Here is an 18,935-nt window from a genome sequence, read left to right on the forward strand (position 1 = left end):
TGTTTTTTTTCATAAGTCCAAAGAAAGGGACAGAAGAATTGGGGAGGAGAAATTGATTTCGGTTAGGATACTGTGGCCCAGATCCTCAAAGGTCTTTAGGCTCCTACCTTCTGTAGAAGTTCCTGGGGTGGGAGGCGCGGGTTATGGGTAGCTAAAGTAAACTGGGGGGGGGAGGGGGTGGGAAAAGGGAAGAGGTAGCTCATTCTAACGGAGGAATAGCCCATCCCTCAGAATAAGCTACCCCAGGAGAAAGTTGGGAGTAGCTACTTCGACAGGGAAGCAAAAACTGATTTGCCGAGTCCAGCCAGCAATTTATTATTTAAAGGTGAGTTTTGCCAGAGGGAAACTACATAGAAATTGCTCTTCCTGCCCCCAAACAACGCGGTTCTAAACCGCAGTAACTTTCCCCAGCTGTCATTTGCCCGACAGACAGCAAGCACCGTGTGCTGCTTACTTCCCTCCAGGGCAGCCAGCTCCTGTGGACCCCGTCCCCACCCCGGACGCCTCAGCCCCCCGTCCCCGCACACCCCGCGCGCGTCTCCTACCGCCCCCACGCCGCGACCTGCCGCGGGCCGAGGAAAGCCCTCCCTCGCCCTGCCCGGGCTGAGCGCCTCCAGCCCCCCCCGCGGGCTGGCCGGGAATGTCAGCGCGGTGAGCCCTGGGCAGCTGCCGGGCTCTGACCTTGCACCGGGGAAGGCACCATGGCGTCCAGGCTGCTGCTCCGCGTCCTTCGGCGCGCCCTGCCCGGCGGCGGGCGGACCGCGACCCCCGCCAGAGCCATGAGCCTCGGGGGTGCGTACAGGGGGGGCGCGTGAGGGCTGGTAGGGGGCGGGGGGATAGGTGCACGGGGGGCCTATGAGGGCTGGTAGGGGGCGGGGGGATAGGTGCACCGGGGGGGCTGTGAGGGCTGGTAGGGGGCAGGCAGGACAGGTGCATGGGGGCCTGTGAGGGCTGGAAGGGGGCAGGCAGGACAGGTGCATGGGGGCGTGTGAGGGCTGGTAGGGGGCGGGGGGGATAGGTGCACGGGGGCCTGTGAGGGCTGGTAGGGGACAGGGGGGATAGGTGCACGGGGGCGTGTGAGGGCTGGTAGGGGACAGGGGGGATAGGTGCACGGGGGGCCTGTGAGGGCTGGTAGGGGGCGGGGGGATAGGTGCACGGGGGGCCTGTGAGGGCTGGTAGGGGGCGGGGGGATAGGTGCACGGGGGGCCTGTGAGGGCTGGAAGGGGGTGGGGGGGATAGGTGCACGGGGGGCCTGTGAGGGCTGGAAGGGGGTGGGGGGAATAGGTGCACGGGGGGCCTGTGAGGGCTGGAAGGGGGTGGGGGGAATAGGTGCACGGGGGGCCTGTGAGGGCTGGTAGGGGGCGGGGGGGATAGGTGCACGGGGGGCCTGTGAGGGCTGGTAGGGGGCGGGGGGATAGGTGCACGGGGGGCCTGTGAGGGCTGGAAGGGGGCAGGCAGGACAGGTGCATGGGGGCGTGTGAGGGCTGGTAGGGGGCGGGGGGGGATAGGTGCACGGGGGGCCTGTGAGGGCTGGTAGGGGGCGGGGGGGATAGGTGCACGGGGGGCCTGTGAGGGCTGGTAGGGGGCGGGGGGATAGGTGCACGGGGGGCCTGTGAGGGCTGGAAGGGGGCAGGCAGGACAAGTGCACGGGGGGCCTGTGAGGGCTGGAAGGGGGCAGGCAGGACAGGTGCATGGGGGCGTGTGAGGGCTGGTAGGGGGCGGGGGGATAGGTGCACGGGAGGCCTGTGAGGGCTGGAAGGGGGCAGGCAGGACAGGTGCACGGGGGTCCTGTGAGGGCTGGAAGGGGGCGGGGGGATAGGTGCACGGGGGGGCGTGTGAGGGCTGGTAGGGGGCGGGGGGATAGGTGCACGGGGGCGTGTGAGGGCTGGTAGGGGGCGGGGGGGGATAGGTGCACGGGGGCCTGTGAGGGCTGGTAGGGGGCGGGGGGATAGGTGCACGGGGGGCCTGTGAGGGCTGGAAGGGGGCGGGGGGATAGGTGCACGGGGGGCCTGTGAGGGCTGGTAGGGGGCGGGGGGATAGGTGCACGGGGGGCCTGTGAGGGCTGGTAGGGGGCGGGGGGATAGGTGCACGGGGGGCCTGTGAGGGCTGGAAGGGGGCAGGCAGGACAGGTGCACGGGGGGCCTGTGAGGGCTGGAAGGGGGCAGGCAGGACAGGTGCATGGGGGCGTGTGAGGGCTGGTAGGGGGCGGGGGGGATAGGTGCACGGGGGGCCTGTGAGGGCTGGTAGGGGGCGGGGGGGATAGGTGCACGGGGGGCCTGTGAGGGCTGGTAGGGGGCGGGGGGATAGGTGCACGGGGGGCCTGTGAGGGCTGGAAGGGGGCAGGCAGGACAAGTGCACGGGGGGCCTGTGAGGGCTGGAAGGGGGCAGGCAGGACAGGTGCATGGGGGCGTGTGAGGGCTGGTAGGGGGCGGGGGGATAGGTGCACGGGAGGCCTGTGAGGGCTGGAAGGGGGCAGGCAGGACAGGTGCACGGGGGTCCTGTGAGGGCTGGAAGGGGGCGGGGGGATAGGTGCACGGGGGGCGTGTGAGGGCTGGTAGGGGGCGGGGGGATAGGTGCACGGGGGCGTGTGAGGGCTGGTAGGGGGCGGGGGGGATAGGTGCACGGGGGCCTGTGAGGGCTGGTAGGGGGCGGGGGGATAGGTGCACGGGGGGCCTGTGAGGGCTGGAAGGGGGCAGGCAGGACAGGTGCACGGGGGGCCTGTGAGGGCTGGAAGGGGGCAGGCAGGACAGGTGCACGGGGGCGTGTGAGGGCTGGTAGGGGGCGGGGGGGATAGGTGCACGGGAGGCCTGTGAGGGCTGGAAGGGGGCAGGCAGGACAGGTGCACGGGGGGCCTGTGAGGGCTGGAAGGGGGCAGGCAGGACAGGTGCACGGGGGCGTGTGAGGGCTGGTAGGGGGCGGGGGGGATAGGTGCACGGGGGCCTGTGAGGGCTGGTAGGGGACAGGGGGGATAGGTGCACGGGGGGCCTGTGAGGGCTGGTAGGGGGCGGGGGGGATAGGTGCACGGGGGCCTGTGAGGGCTGGAAGGGGCGGGGGGATAGGTGCACGGGGGGCCTGTGAGGGCTGGTAGGGGACAGGGGGGATAGGTGCACGGGGGCGTGTGAGGGCTGGTAGGGGACAGGGGGGATAGGTGCACGGGGGGCCTGTGAGGGCTGGAAGGGGCGGGGGGATAGGTGCACGGGGGGCCTGTGAGGGCTGGAAGGGGGCGGGGGGATAGGTGCACGGGGGGCCTGTGAGGGCTGGAAGGGGGCGGGGGGATAGGTGCACGGGGGGCCTGTGAGGGCTGGTAGGGGGCGGGGGGATAGGTGCACGGGGGGCCTGTGAGGGCTGGAAGGGGGCGGGGGGATAGGTGCACGGGGGGCCTGTGAGGGCTGGAAGGGGGCGGGGGGATAGGTGCACGGGGGGCCTGTGAGGGCTGGAAGGGGGCGGGGGGGATACGTGCACGGGGCCTGTGAGGGTTGCTAGGGTGGGCAATATAAGTGCATAGGGGCATGTGAGGGCTGGTAGGGGTTATAGGAGTGGGCCAGGCAGAATGGGGGCAGGGGAGTGATGGCTGGGAATGAGGAGTGAGTGCGGGTGATCAAGAGATGAGAAGCTGGGGGCAAGGGATAAGGTGTCAGCCCCTTAGGGGTGTGTAGAGGGTGAACAATCTTGGCAAAAGAGAAATTCCTCCACCGCAGTTCTAGCCAATTAGTCTGTGGTGCTGAATCTAAGTTGGAACTGAAATAAATCTTTTCATCCAGTGCTTTAGGGATGTGACTTTATGTTTATTTGCCATTCAGCCAAGCCACAGGAGCCCTGAAAGCCCTTCATTCACACACAAGCACCATTGAGCTCAATGGTGCCTCGTGGCGGAGTGAGAGCTCATTGTGGTGCCATCAAAGGAGAAAGGTTCAAATCCAGTTACTGATTTATAAACTGTCACACAGATGATTTAAGCTGGAAAATGGGCTAAAACTATAAAGCAAACAAAACAAATCAAAACAAAAACCAACAGACATGCTCTCTGGGGACATGTCTTCATTAAAGATTTTTGCCCCAACTACACCAGTGCAAAATCCCAAATGTAGACAAACCTTAATTAAATTAGGAGACAGAGTGAAAATGGAAATATATCAGTGGAATTTTCCCACTTTTAGGACTCTTTGATGCACATAGGAAGCCAAATTGTTCTTCCACCACGTTGGTGCAGTATCAACAAGAATCCTGCTTAAACTTTGTGTATGTGGCTGCTTTTACTAATGATTAACAAACAGGGGTAGGATGCTTTCAACAAGAGGCCCTTTACCCTGGAACTCTCTCTTGGTCCAACAAAGACTAAAGCTCCAATCCTGCAAGCTGCTCCCTTAGGTGTGCCCTTAGGCTTGTCTTGAGTCACACTAACTACACACAGTGTAAAATTAATTTTTGATGGGACTACACACAGGTGCAGGAGTCTGCCTGCATAAATCAGCTTGTAGATCTGGAGGCCTTAGTTATTGACCTCTAAAGTGCTGTGCAAGATTCATCTATTCATATGGGATTTTCACAGGGGGATATTGGGAGGAATTTAAAGGTCTGGAATTTTTCTAGAGGGCGGAGAGAGAAGGTGAGTGTTTTAGTGACCAATTTGTAACTGTGTTGTTTTCAGTTTTTATAAAAGAACAATACTTCAGTGTAGGAGGATAGTTCATTAGTGGATGGTGTGGAATGTATATGTATAAATTTGTGGATGACACCAAGCTGGAAGGGATTTCAAGCACTTTGGAGAACAGTATTAGATTTCAAAATGATCTTAATAAATTGGAAAACTGGTCTGAAATTAATATGAAGAAATTCAATACAGACAAGTGCAGCATACTGCTCTTAGGAGAAAAAAATCAAATGCACAAATACAAAATGGGGACTAATTGGATCAGCAGCAGTACTGCAGAAAAGGATCTGGGGGTTATAATGGATTACAAATTGAACATGAGTCAACAATACCATACTGTTGTGAAAAAGGCAAATGTCATTCTGGGCTGCATTGACAGGTGGGTTATATGTAAAACACAGTAGGTAACGGTTCTACTGTACTCAGCACTGGTGAGAGACCTCAGCTAGATTACTCTTGTCCAGTTTTGGGTGCCACTCTTTACAAAAGATGTGGACAAATTGGAGTGTCCAGAGAAAAGCAACACAAATTATTAGAGGTTTAGAAAACACGACCTATGAAGTATAGTTGAAAGAATTGGGCATGTTTAATGTAAAGAGAAGGCTGAAGAAGGAAATAACTCTTTATAACAGCCCTTGATGTATTTGAAGATGACAACCATCAGTTGTTCTCCATGTCCACAATGAAGTAATCAGCTTAATTTGCAGCAAGCAAGATTTAGGTTAGATATTAGGAAAAACTTTCTAACTATAAGGATAGTTAAGCACTAGAACAGGGAGGTTTTTAAGAAGACATTAGACAAGCATCTGTCAAGAATGCCCTAGGTATACTTAATTCTGCCTCTACCTAGGAAGATGAATCTTGAAGTCACTTGCAGCCCTATCCTTCTGTAATTGTATGATTGGCCAGCTGTGGTGGTGGTTTCTATTAGATGTGCAGTTGTCCACTAGGGATGAGACTGGTGCTACCTTAAATGTTAACTTTTGGACACTATCAGCCAAGGCTGAAACTTCCATTTTTCATCACCTGTTCTAATGAAAAAGTAAGTGTCTGAACTGGTGCATGGTCTCATTTGTGGAAGCAGTCATTGTGAGGGGATTCTATATGGCAAAGGCTGTAGCCTGGACTGCCCTGATTTGATCACTTTGAACTATCCCTTTGTTATACCAGAAGAGGCCCCAGGCAATGTGAAAAGAACCAATGTCCAAAGAACAGTCAGATGGAGTGGTTGTAAATAGTACAATATCTAACATCTAATGTGGGGGCCAGATTATCCCAAATCTACCTCTGACAGGGTTCTCATACTACTGATCACTACTGGAGACAGGTTTCAGAGTCCAATTTACAAATGAATTCCAATTCAACAGTCTCTCGCTGGAGTCTGGTTTTGAAGTTTTTTTCTTGTAATATCGCAACTTTCATGTCTGTAATCGCGTGACCAGAGAGATTGAAATGTTCTCTGACTGGTTTATGAATGTTATAAATTGGAATTCATTTGCAAATTGGATACAATTAACTTAGGCTTGAATAGAGACTGGGAGTGGCTAAGTCATTATGCAAGGTAACCTATTTCCCCTTGTTTTTTCCTAGCCCCCTCCCCCCCCCAGACGTTCTTGTTAAACCCTGGATTTGTGCTGGAAATGGCCCATCTTGATTATCATACACATTCTAAGGAGAGTGATCACTTTAGATAAGCTATTACCAGCAGAAGAGTGGGTTGGGGGGGGAGGAAACCTGGATTTGTGCTGGAAATGACCCAACTTGATTATCATACACATTTTAAGGAGAGTGATCACTTTAGATAAGCTATTACCAGCAGGAGAGTGGGGTGGGGGGAGGTATTTTTTCATGCTTTGTGTGTATAAAAAGATCTTCTACACTTTCCACAGTATGCATCCGATGAAGTGAGCTGTAGCTCACGAAAGCTTATGCTCAAATAAATTGGTTAGTCTCTAAGGTGCCACAAGTACTGGAGACAGGATACAGGACTAGATGGACCTCTCTCTGATCCATATGGTAATTCCTATGTAATGTCTTATTTCAATCAAAAATGCTTTGCAACTAAAAAATTGAATGGACATTTATTTATGGTGCTGTCCAGGACATGGGTTTAATGGTTTGCTTCAATCATTAGCTGAATCTGAATTTTGGATAAATATATAGAATACTTCTGTATTTTATTCCTATTTAGGTATTCCCAGTGATGAGGAACAGGCAACTGGACTTGAACGGAAAACTCTAGAGGCTATGAAAAAAGGACAGGTAAGTTTAATATTGAATAATTAATATTCAGACAAAATAAAAAGCATTACGTTAGAGCTAAGGTTGTAAATATATCAGTAACTTGAAGGAGGGAAATGCAGAATAGAATATGTTAATTAAAAACAAACCAAAGTCTGTAAGGCAAGATATTCAAAGTTAAGAATACACTAACTCACACTCCGTAAGTAAGAAAACATTTGGGAAATGCAGAAGTAAGGTCCCTTAAACCTTAACTTTGCATTCTTACCTCCTTACAGGGAGGCTGTGAAGCATAATTAAATATACATTTGAGATTCTTGTATGAAAAGTTCAATATAACTACAAAGTACCATTTTCTGTTGAGGAGAGCCTAAGGCCCTGATTCTGCAACTGGATCCCTTTGGGCCACCACACATCCACATGGAGGGCTCTGTGTTGGTCAATGATCCACACATGCAGCTCCAGTTGCAGGATTGGGACCTAAGTGAACTATCTGGCTGTGATGTGCTACGTTGGATTAGGTATGAGACTAGGTGTTACACCTGTGTTTCAAACCGAGATCGATCACTGACTCATTATGTTGCCTTGGACAATTTCCTTAACTCTCACTATGTCTGTTTTATGGTCTGTAATATTTGTCTCTCACAGGGATGTTTGAGGCAACATCAATGTTTTAAAGCACTTCCTGGATCCCAATAGGATGAAGGTTGTTTTACAGAAAATAAGAATTTATAAAGCCACTGTGTGTGGCAGAGTAGCAAATAAGACTTAGAAGTTCCTTGCTCCTACCCCTCCATGCAATTCACTGGACCACATTGCCTCTCCATTATTTCCTCTGTATTTCTGTAAAGGTCTCCTTCTCTCCCATAAGGCCTAACTGACTTAATTTTTCAGTGATTCTTAGAGTCCTTTAGGAAGTTTGCATCTAGCTAGTGGACATAGTAAGGCTTGTAAAGAATGCACAAACTGCTTTTAAGACCTGCACTGGTGCAGAGCAGGACTGGGCCCTAAATAATTAGCCTCACCCTTCACACTATTTGAAGACGGACCAACAGAACAAGACAAACCGAGTTTCTAGAGTAAGCTGGTTTTAATGTGTGATGAGCCAAAACACCTTCACAGAAGTAAAAGTTACAAAACTGTTTACAAAAAGGAGAAAATTCTTTTGAAAACTCTCTCAAATATTTTTTCATTTCTCTCAGGTTTCTCAGAATATTTCTATTTTAGCATAGTATTGCACATGAAAGTTCAGGCAGATTAGCCTTTATTGGATGTCAGGAGGGGGAATCAAAATAATCATGTATTGGAGTACTGCGTTCAACCCTGACTAGGGAGAGACTAATGTGCCTTCATAAAAAGGCACTATAAATAGCACATAGCACCCCTGTGCTTTAGGCAGCTAGTATGCTGTCATGAGTTCAGCACGTATTTTTAGTGGCACAAAAGCTGCCACTAATTTTTGATACTCTAAACTGATTCTTGCAGGTGAACTGATACCCTGTATAATAACTTTGGCAGATTAACTCTCTCTCACTTGACAAATCAGTATCTAACACAATAAGATTTGACATTCCTCATCTTCCCTTCTGTTAGTTTCATGTACCTGTATGCTGGTATTCTAAAGATGATCTGTGTTCGGATGACAGAACAGCAGCAATTTAATTACCTTTATTTTATATATGTGACACAATCTTTGATACTACTGGTTAACAATGTTCTTGGTCTAGTAACTGAGATCCAGGTTTTGTTCTTCTCTCAAGGATCCATATAGCATACTCAAACCCAAGGGATATGCAGGAACTAGAGAGGATCCTCATATTGTTCCATCCATCAACAAGAAGAGGCTAGTAGGCTGTATCTGTATGTATCAGAACAACTTGGTGTATGTTTTTAGTTCACATACTATCTAAAGCTATAAAACATGAATTGTTTTATAGTAGGTTTTTGTTTTAATACATCTACATTAATACTTCCAAAAAGTTCACTCTCAAAATTGATCCTCTCTTTTCTCTATAGGTATTCAGTCATATCTGCTTATTTTAGTGACAAAAATACATTTTCATTTTTTAATGCTTTTGCTAACATGGTAGAGTGAATATAGCTAAGAGTGGGCTGGTTTCTATTCTTTCTTGTGTATCAAAGAAGTTCTGATTTCAGGATTGGTTAACACCTTTGCAATCACCTTGAAGGAAAGAGGGTTGTACAAGTACCACTGAGCACGCCATCTAAAAACAATAGGGGTTGTGTGTAAGATAAGGCATAATTTGGACTTTAGAATGTATGTATCATCACTAGGGAGAAATCATGTTGAGTTAGTGGTTTGGAGCATGTTTACTTAGAAGTTGAGAGATGACAACCTGAAATGTCATTTTTAGTTATAAAAGAGCACTTATTTGGGGCTAGTTATCCATAAGGAGAATCAAAGCACTGGCACTAACAACCAGTGTGTTTTAGGCATTAAACTGAGTTGAGGCTGGAAAACCAGTAAGTGAAGAGTAGCACTCACTGCAGATAATATGGGGGCGGCAGTTGCAATATGATACTAGCAAAGGAATTTCCATAGTTAAGAGAAATTGCTCGCTTGGCTTGGAACTTCATAGCTGCTTTGGTGCATACGCAGGGATGAAGATGTCTACCACTACCAGACACAAACCAGCAAGGGTGTATTGTAATGATCAGCTTACAAAGAAATTAGTATAATTAGTGTCTGAGGCATGACTGAATGAAAATCAAGATACCCTATTCTATTTCCTTTAGTTATAAAAATGGTCCCACTTTGAATAGTGGTTAGGATCTCAAAAAATGATAGAAATCATGGTGGTCGTTACTGAACAGTATCTGCTTTTAAGGAATCAGTAAAAGTAAGACAACAGAAGTATCATGAGGCCATTCTAGGGTTACAACTGCACTATTTGAGTTCTCTGGTGCCAGCCCCGTGCAAGATTGAGCATTTTAAGGTGTATGTAAGTTTTCCCAAAAGCTAGGTTTTTTTTTCCCCCCAGGAGAGTGATCATCATGCACTTATTCAGCCACAAGTAAGCCTTCAAGTTCATCGCTTGTTGTTTCACACACACACACCCCCCAAATCCAATACATGGCACATTAAAATATAGACTAGCAGTGATGGAAATTGCCACTAACATCAGAAAAGGAATGATGAGACAGGGTTGCTCATTTTCTATGTTGATTCAATTATTGAACCCTTCACTGAAACTTTAAGATGCCCACTAGGTTAAGAATTCTAGCCCACAGGGCACTGTAGAATGCACAATGCTTTCATTGCACATGTGACAAAAGACTTGAATCTGACAAATCAAAAGAGGCATGAACATTTAATTTTGCTTTTCCTTTCTCACACCAGGTGAGGAGGACAACTCTGCTGTCATTTGGTTCTGGTTGCATGCCGGAGAAAGCCAGCGTTGCCCATCATGTGGTGCTCACTACAAGCTCGTCCATCATGATGTCCCACATTGAAAATCTGTGTTATTTAACTGACCCAAAGTGGATTTCACTGTGTATAAATTGCACAATATGATGTGCACTTAAATCTGCATGCAAAATATTTACTACCTTCATACTTGGTTTCTATTGGATTTCATTTAAAAACTCCAATCTTATTTTACCCTCGGTTAATTAAAACTAAATGCACAACATTGTAGAAATGTGTGTCATGGGTTATCATCCTTCATAAAACTGAGGATAAATCAGAGTAGAGTTTAGGAAGAAGTGTTCTAACAGTACTGGTTAATAAATGTGGGCTGGTTTTCTTTCTCCCATCTCCAATAAATTTCTAGTCTTATGACTAAAGCCCTACCAAATTCATAGCCATGAAAAACACATCATGGACTATGAAAAATCTGGTCTCCCCTGTGAAATCTGGTCTGGTGTACTTTTTACCCTATACTATATCTGCTCAGCTCTGAAGGCAGCAAAGTAAGGGTGGCAATACCACGACCCCCCTTACAATAGCCTTGTTACCCCGTGTTGGGTCAGGCTCCCCACTTTGAGAAATGCTGAGTCTTAAGGACTTTGTGTTTATATTTTGTTGTTTTTAAAATACATATTCATGGCTTATTACAACACCATGAAATTTAACCTTTAAATATCTGAAACCTTGCAATTCAAGATTTTAAAAGTGCTACAACTGTGAAATTTACAAAAATGGACTGAATTTGGTAGGGCCCTACTTGTGACTTCATTTTTGTTGGTTTCTTGACTCTCACATGGTGGGAGTATGCCTGCCAACAGTAGTATGTGAAGAAAGTTAGAGGTCACACCTGAGCTATAAGCATGTACATGTATTGCAATCATATACCACCAGGAGATGGTTATAGCCTTATTTACATTTGCCCTGTGTTATGCTGAATTATGTCAATACAACAGCCACAGCCAGGATGGTCTCAATATTCTAACTAGTCTTTTGCTTAATGAAGTTACATTCTGATTAAAGAAATATGCATGATATGTGCATCCATACATATGAACACGTACATGAAGCAACAAACTGTTTCATTCAAGTATTTTATTTTAGCTTTGTTTTCACTGCATTTTAAAAATCTAAAAAAAAATAAATATTTGTTTCACAGCTGAAAGTCACATATGTATCAATAAGACGTAAGTATGCTGGAACTTAACCAGTCCAGGAAAGTCAAATCTGAAAACGTGCCATTAAGCACAGTCATCTCAGAGTACTTATATTAAAATTCAAAAGAAGTTCCAAAAAGGGTTAAAAGGGTATTTCAAATGCATTTTAGCTGGAAGAAGGTGACCAAAAACTACACACTCAACATTTAAAAATGAAATATTTGAACTCTTGATAGCAACTGTCTTGCTCCTCCTTTGTTTTTAACCTATGATTGCAGAGGTTAGATTCCCAATGCTAAATTAATCCCTCATAATTTTATCAATTTAATTATACCATCAGTAATAAGATTAAATTACCTATTGAGTCTTCTCATCCATCTTAACAGAAGCCAAATTTGCAGTTTTGCACCAGCACAAAAGTGATTGCACCACGGAAATTGGACTGTACATCATAAAGGGCAGCGTCATTTCAACCATCATTGTTTTCATTAAGTTTTCAAAAAGAAACAAACCAGAAGAAACCCCACCACCGGAAAAATACATCTCCAGAATCACACTTCTTTTGTTAAAAGCCATAGAATAAGCTCAAGTTTAATTACACGCAATAGAAACCATACTGCTATCAGAACTGAAACTATTCTATTACAAAGCTTTATTTACAAAATGAAAAATAATCAAATGGGACTATCATAATAGGAAAAAGTGTTTTCACCTCTGTGATTGAAAAAAATTAAGCAAGTCTTTCATGCACTCATACGCTAAACTGTTTTTATAATATGTGAAATGCTGAAATTCACCTTAGTGAAACTTGAGTCTCATTCACAGTCTCATTTTTATTTTAAGATGACAAAAACATGGTTCTATACAAGCTGTGTATTAACAGTTCATTTTTGTAAGGACTTTTTGGCTTCCATGAATATTCATATCACTGAACATTTTGTAAATAACCAGTTGTTACATTGTCAACTTGTCCACTGAATTTACCACCACAAGAAAGACACAAAGAATTAGTTTAATGCTCCCACATTAAACAACTACAATATCTCATTTCTAAAGTTATACTAAACTGAAGCCTTCGTTGTGATCTATTGCCTGGATCAGCTTAGATTTTAGGGTTTCTTTGTCTGTGTATTTTGGAAGATCAAGAAGATTAAAGCAAGTGTGAGATACTGGAAGATACCCTTCTCCACCTCCTGTTGGCTGGATGACTAGTTTAAGACACTTCATTCCAAGAATAGGAATACGATCACTGCCTGTTAAAAACACTGCCAAGAAAAACAGAAGAATGAAAGCTGGAGAAAGAGTAACTACTCTCTGTTTCACAATGATAGTTTCACGCAGTATTACACTTCTAAATCAGTATTTTCATTTTTCAATTCTTTTATTACATGGCTAGCTTTTTACATTAAGCATGATTTTTAATTAAAAATAGTAAATGAATGCTGCTTTGTACATATAAACTCTGATTCATGTATGTCTTATTCTGTTTATATTGTCAAATAGAACAAAGTCCCTCTTATGCCAAGGTTTACTTATTTAGAGAGCAGTGAGTACACATCATTTTTGTGGACACTATCATATTTGCAGGTAACTAAGTAACCAGGTACTAATCTGTTCAATATCAATTACATGGGTCTGCCCTGGATTTGAAATGCCTGCATGAGCCATTACCAACAACTTTGTTTCTGACTAAGGGAATTTCATACACAATTGTCCTCCTTTTATATGTTCCTGCAGCCCAGCATCTCCCACAATTCTGCTATGCCTGAGCTATTCCACTCCTGTGCACTTCCAGCGGTGGTTTAAAGCTGCAGCACAGCCCTTGCTGGCCACACTCCCTTTTCTCCAGCTTGCTGCCAGATTTGCTGCCTCTGCAGAAGCAGTCAATCACAGTTCTCTTTGCTTCTGGCCTTTCCTTTGTCTCTTTATTTTCTTTGTTTTTGGGTAGTAGCGAGTAGCATTCTTTATTTTCTACTCCTCTCAGTCCGGGTAGTCAGCAATTCAGTGGCTGAGCTCCTCTGCCCACTTTCAGGAATGGCACAGTAGCCACACAAGCACACGGATAAGCCCAAATAAGGCTGCCTCACAGACAGAGCACTAACAGACTGCATGGAGGTTGAATTATGCCCTCGCTTCTCAGCCAGCTGATTCTACCACCATGACACAGCGCTTTGAGTTGGACAGACATGTTAGGACCCATTTGCCCCCCAAAAAGCTGCAACTCCACTACAGAAAAGCCTGACAGAGGGAGATTGAGCAGAACTTGGGGAGGCTCTAAGGTTGAGGAAAATTTCATTCAGCAAGGGGCTGAGTCCTGGAGCAACTCAAGACCACAAGGATAAGTTCGTAGGAGGGCACCAAGTTCACCACAAAGTCCTGAAATTGGTTCCAAATGATCTGGGGAAAGAAGCAGGGCTCATAATCAGTACCCCTCCCCCACCCCCGATCCTCCTTGCAGTGAGTCCCCATCCCCCAGCCTGGGAGAGTGGGAATTTACAGGCAAGGACTTCAAGGGCGAATTTTACAGAGGGTTCAGGCCCTGTACAAGGCTTGCCATGTGGCCACACCAGTAAAGTGTATGAATCTTTTTTAAACGAAATCCAAAAAGAACAAAAAGGATAAGAAAAAGCCCAAAAGATGTTAGTCCTCCAATTCAGACTCATACTTTACCGAGGAAGGAAAGCCACCAGACTGATTCTGAGCAGAACAGACAAAATGCAGCATAGACTTTTTCCCGAGGACTCTGAAACGAAGTGCATAAAGGTTGTATCAACTATGCACATCCAAACTGAGCAGTCCCTTGAGGACAAACCTCAGAGCACATGACTTCCTGCTAAATCCTCTCCGGAGGCAGCAATTCTGCACCATTCTTTGAGAGGGTAATCAGGGAGAAGTGGGAAGCTCCTGAAACGGGCAAGCACGTTAACAGGCACGCTCTCAGATTCTACAAGCTCCAGGAGCCAAAATGTCATAACTGATGTGCTTAAGGTCAATGCTGCAGTAGCATCTCTAGCTTATATGATTATTCCAACCAAAGGATACTTCTTTCCCAAGGAGCCAATGGATAAGGTGAAAGTTACTCACAGAAGAGACTTTGATGCTTCCTCACCAACTTTCAGAGCATTTCTGACAGCCAATTGGTTTCCTTAAGTTACAATGTCATGGGGCTGGGAGAATAACATGAGGGGGAAAGGAGTCCAGGAGAGCTGGCTGTATTTTAAAGAATCCTTATTGAGGTCACAGGGACAAACCTGATGTGTAGAAAGAATAGTAAATATGGCAGGCGACCAGCTTGGCTTAACAGTGAAATCCTTGCTAATCTTAAACACAAAAAAGAAGCTTACAAGAAGTGGAAGATTGGACAAATGACCAGGGAAGAGTATAAAAATATTGCTCGGGCATGCAGGAGTGAAATCAGGAAGGCCAAATCACACCTGGAGTTGCAGCTAGTAAGAGATATTAAGAGTAACAAGAAGGGTTTCTTCAGGTATGTTAGCAACAAGAAGAAAGTCAAGGAAAGTGTGGGCCCCTTACTGAATGAGGGAGGCAACCTAGTCACAGAGGATGTGGAAAAAGCTAATGTACTCAATGCTTTTTTTGCCTCTGTCTTCACAAACAAGGTCAGCTCCCAGACTACTGCACGGGGCAGCACAGCATGGGGAGGAGGTGACCAGCCCTCTGTGGAGAAAGAAGTGGTTCGGGACTATTTAGAAAAGCTGGACGAGCACAAGTCCATGGGGCCGCTGCATCCGAGAGTGCTAAAGGAACTGGCGGATGTGATTGCAGAGCCATTGACCATTATCTTTGAAAACTCATGGCGATCGGGGGAAGTCCCGGATGACTGGAAAAAGGCTAATGTAGTGCCCATCTTTAAAAAAGGGAAGGAGGAGGATCCTGGGAACTACAGGCCAGTCACCCTCACCTCAGTCCCTGGAAAAATCATGGAGCAGGTGCTCAAGGAATCAATTCTGAAGCACTTAGAGGAGAGGAAAGTGACCAGGAAGAGTCAACATGGATTCACCAAGGGCAAGTCATGCCTGACTAATCTAATAGCCTTCTACGACGAGATAACTGGCTCTGTGGATGAGAGGAAAGCGGTGGATGTGTTGTTCCTTGACTTTAGCAAAACTTTTGACATGGTCTCCCACAGTATTCTTGTCAGCAAGTTAAAGAAGTATGGGCTGGATGAATGGACGATAAGGTGGATAGAAAGTTGGCTAGATTGTCGGGCTCAACGGGTAGTGATCAATGGCTCCATGTCTAGTTGTCAGCCGGTATCAAGTGGAGTGCCCCAAGGGTTGGTCCTCGGGCCGGTTTTGTTCAATATCTTCATTAATGATCTGGAGGATGGTGTGGATTGCACCCTCAGCAAGTTTGCAGATGACACTAAACTGGGAGGAGAGGTAGATACGCTGGAGGGTAGGGAGAGGATACAGAGGGCCCTAGACAAATTAGAGGATTGGGCCAAAAGAAATCTGATGAGGTTCAACAAGGACAAATGCAGAGTCCTGCACTTAGGACGGAAGAATCCCATGCACCGCTACAGACTAGGGACCGAATGGCTCGGCAGCAGTTCTGCAGAAAAGGACCTAGGGGTTACAGTGGACGAGAAGCTGGATATGAGTCAACAATGTGCCCTTGTTGCCAAGAAGGCCAATGGCATTTTGGGATGTATATGTAGGGGCATTGCCAGCAGATCGAGGGACATGATCATTCTCCTCTATTCAACACTGGTGAGGCCTCATCTGGAGTACTGTCTCCAGTTTTGGGCCCCACACTACAAGAAGGATGTGGAAAAATTGGGAAGAGTCCAGCGGAGGGCAACAAAAATGATTAGGGGACTGGAACACATGACTTATGAGGAGAGGCTGAGGGAACTGGGATTGTTTAGTCTACGGAAGAGAAGAATGAGGGGGGATTTGATAGCTGCTTTCAACTACCTGAAAGGGGGTTCCAAAGAGGATGGATTTAGACTGTTCTCAGTGGTAGCAGATGACAGAACAAGGAGTAATGGTCTCAAGTTGCAGTGGGGGAGGTTTAGGTTGGTTATTAGGAAAAACTTTTTCACTAGGAGGGTGGTGAAACACTGGAATGCGTTACCTAGGGAGGTGGTGGAATCTCCTTCCTTAGAAGTTTTTAAGGTCAGGCTTGACAAAGCCCTGGCTGGGATGATTTAGTTGGGGATTGGTCCTGCTTTGAGCAGAAGGTTGGACTAGATGACCTCCTGAGGTCCCTTCCAAACCTGATATTCTATGATTCTATTCTATGATTCTATGACCTGAAAGCCCTTAAGATCAGAAACCAAACTTACTAAGTCTATACTTAAGAAAATCTCTTAAGCAACAGCATTAATGGCAGATGCGTTAATGGATACTATGAGGTTTTCTGCCAGGACCGTGGCATCGAGCTCCACTGCCAGGAGACACAGATGGCTTTGTCTCTTGAAAGTAGACACTTCAAACATTTCCCGTGCTCTTCTACATGCACAATATCTCTCTTCTTCAGAGAAAAACTGGACAAGACAGTGACTGAAAATGTGACTAAAACCGAATAGTCCTTCCCTACTCAACTTAGTATTCCAAGAAGGGACTCCAAACCACTACAAACCCCAGATACGCTCCTTTTATCCATCTTCCTCACCGAGGTTTCAGAGAAAACCAGATACAGATGTGTCAAGGGAAAACCTTGGAACCAAGGAACAAGAGGAAAATCTAGAGGAGCTCCTGCAACCTTCAAAAGCCCTTTACGACAACAAGCAAATGTGCCTCCACCCAGACCTGAGCAGCAGGATTTTCCATTTTCCAGATAAATGGTTTGTTTCAATCACAGAAAGGTAAGTGTGTTCCAGGAATATCCTCTTGAGCAAAGGGCTCCACCCCATCCCTTCTTCATCCAACCTCCCGCAACCCTGCAAAAGTGCAAGCTGGTCCAGAACAAGATCTCCCAACTTCTGGCCATACAACAATAGGAGGAGTTTCCACAGGAGAGCATTGATTAGGGTTTTACTCCACCTTCGTCATTGCTCAGAAGTACACACTAGAGGAGTCAAGGTCATCCTCAACTTCAAAAGGCTCAACAAACAAATAAGGAAAATTAAGTTCCAGATGGAAACTAACTGATAGCAACATCCCTGTGTCAGGGTACTTCCTAACCTCAGTCAATTTGGCAGATGCATTCCTTCACATTCCAGTGTGCCCCTGCAGGCTTCTGAGATTTGCTGCTTATATCACGAATCACTATTAGTACCTAACACTTCCAATCGGTGTCTTATCAGCCCCCATGGTATTTATGATGATGCTGGTGGTGACCATAGCCAGACTCAGGTCCCAGGGTATTCACCTGTACCCTCTTTTTGATGACTCCTTAATCAGAGCCCCACCCCAGGCGGTAGCGCACAGTACCACATTTCAGACTCTGGATCTCCTGCAAGCACTCGGATTCATAATAAACATGAAGTAAAGTTCCCTGAACCCCTTAACAAGAATAATTCATCTGGGTGTGGAAATAGATACTTCAACAGCACAGCTGTACCAATCAGTAAACAGATTCCAGAAGATTCAGAATCTGATATCCACACTGGCCAAGTGAAAGAGCTCCCTGCCCTCAGCTACTGGGCCTCCTGGTCTCATGCATAGGAGTTACCCATTGGCAAAAATCACAAGTCAGGTGCCTTCACACTTTTCTTCTGAAAACATGGGACTACTCCCCCAAACTCAGGCAACTTCACTTACATGTCCAAAACAGGTCCTCAACTCCCTGATGTGGTGGAAAGTCTGGGGAAACATCCTCAAGGTTCTTTCCATATGCTTTCAAGACCCGTAGGTTCTCACCATTGATGCCTGCATGAAGGGATGGGGAGTACATCTGTGACCTAGAAGGGTATGAGGCATCTGAAACCCCAGACAAATGAACTACAGCATCTATCTCTTGGAACTCAGGGCAGTCAAACTAACTTTTCCAAGATTCAAGAGCCACGTGGATGGAAATCATGTCCCCAGGCTGACAACAGCCGCATATATAAAACAACCAAGGAGGGACAAGGACTGCAGCTCTACATGCAGAAGTGGTGGAGAAAATGGAATGGGCAGAAATGACTCTCCTCTCCCTAAAGGCAATCCACATACAAGGGGAACTGAACCAAAAAGCAGACTGGCTCAGCCAGCACAATGTCAGCAACTCAAAATTGTGCCTAAAACCAGGAAATCTTCAACCTGATCTCACAGGATATTCAGTTTAATCAGTTGACCTGTTGGCTAATCACAAGAATACGAAGCGGCCAAAATACTTCACCAGGGAAGCAGACCCTAAGTCTATGAGGACAGATGCTCTGTCACACAGATGGCCACAGGCCCTGCTATATGCTTTCCCACCTTTTCCTCTCACAGGGAAAATGACCCAAACATAAGGTCAGAGGATGTAAAGATGATAAGTGTTAACTCCCACACTGGCCAGGGATACC

At 46.6% G+C, this 18,935-nt stretch overlaps 2 protein-coding genes across 14 annotated transcripts in view; one reads left to right on the forward strand and one right to left on the reverse strand.

Moving 5' to 3' along the window:
- The first annotated feature begins 572 nt into the window (after positions 1-572).
- LOC102938607 (cytochrome c oxidase subunit 5B, mitochondrial) lies at positions 573-10,666 on the forward strand. 2 transcript variants are annotated; one of them, XM_037905887.2, is made up of 4 exons: positions 573-792; positions 6,843-6,913; positions 8,653-8,752; positions 10,254-10,666. In XM_037905887.2, the coding sequence occupies exons 1-4, from the start codon at positions 702-704 to the stop codon at positions 10,364-10,366; spliced, it is 375 nt and encodes a 124-aa protein (XP_037761815.1). In that variant the 5' UTR covers positions 573-701; the 3' UTR covers positions 10,367-10,666. The 2 variants fall into 2 exon arrangements, with proteins under 2 accessions (XP_037761815.1, XP_043407176.1); XM_043551241.1 differs by lacking the exon at positions 8,653-8,752 and having other exon boundaries at positions 600-792.
- Positions 10,667-11,399: 733 nt separating this feature from the next.
- The window catches only part of HERC4 (HECT and RLD domain containing E3 ubiquitin protein ligase 4), an 81,131-nt gene continuing 73,595 nt past the window's right edge, over positions 11,400-18,935 (reverse strand). For 10 of the 12 annotated variants that reach the window (XM_037905884.2, XM_037905881.2, XM_043551232.1 and 7 more), the window contains one exon: positions 11,400-12,741. In XM_037905884.2, the coding sequence (XP_037761812.1) occupies positions 12,533-12,741 (209 nt within the window). In that variant the 3' untranslated portion in view covers positions 11,400-12,532. Of the gene's footprint in view, positions 12,742-16,650; positions 18,316-18,935 lie in introns of those variants that run through there. The other 2 variants (XM_043551239.1, XM_043551240.1) reach the window with 2 other exon arrangements.

The sequence above is a fragment of the Chelonia mydas genome, chromosome 7, assembly GCF_015237465.2.
Source record: "Chelonia mydas isolate rCheMyd1 chromosome 7, rCheMyd1.pri.v2, whole genome shotgun sequence".
Taxonomy (NCBI): Eukaryota; Metazoa; Chordata; order Testudines; family Cheloniidae; genus Chelonia; species Chelonia mydas.

Excerpts from the sequence above, each read along its gene's own strand:
- LOC102938607 (XM_037905887.2), top strand. The coding sequence starts at position 702 with ATGGCGTCCAGGCTGCTGCTCCGCGTCCTTCGGCGCGCCCTGCCCGGC. Across the intron at positions 6,914-8,652 it reads AGGCTATGAAAAAAGGACAG|GATCCATATAGCATACTCAA; the intron begins GTAAGTTTAATA and ends TCTTCTCTCAAG. Across the intron at positions 8,753-10,253 it reads GAGGCTAGTAGGCTGTATCT|GTGAGGAGGACAACTCTGCT; the intron begins GTATGTATCAGA and ends TTCTCACACCAG.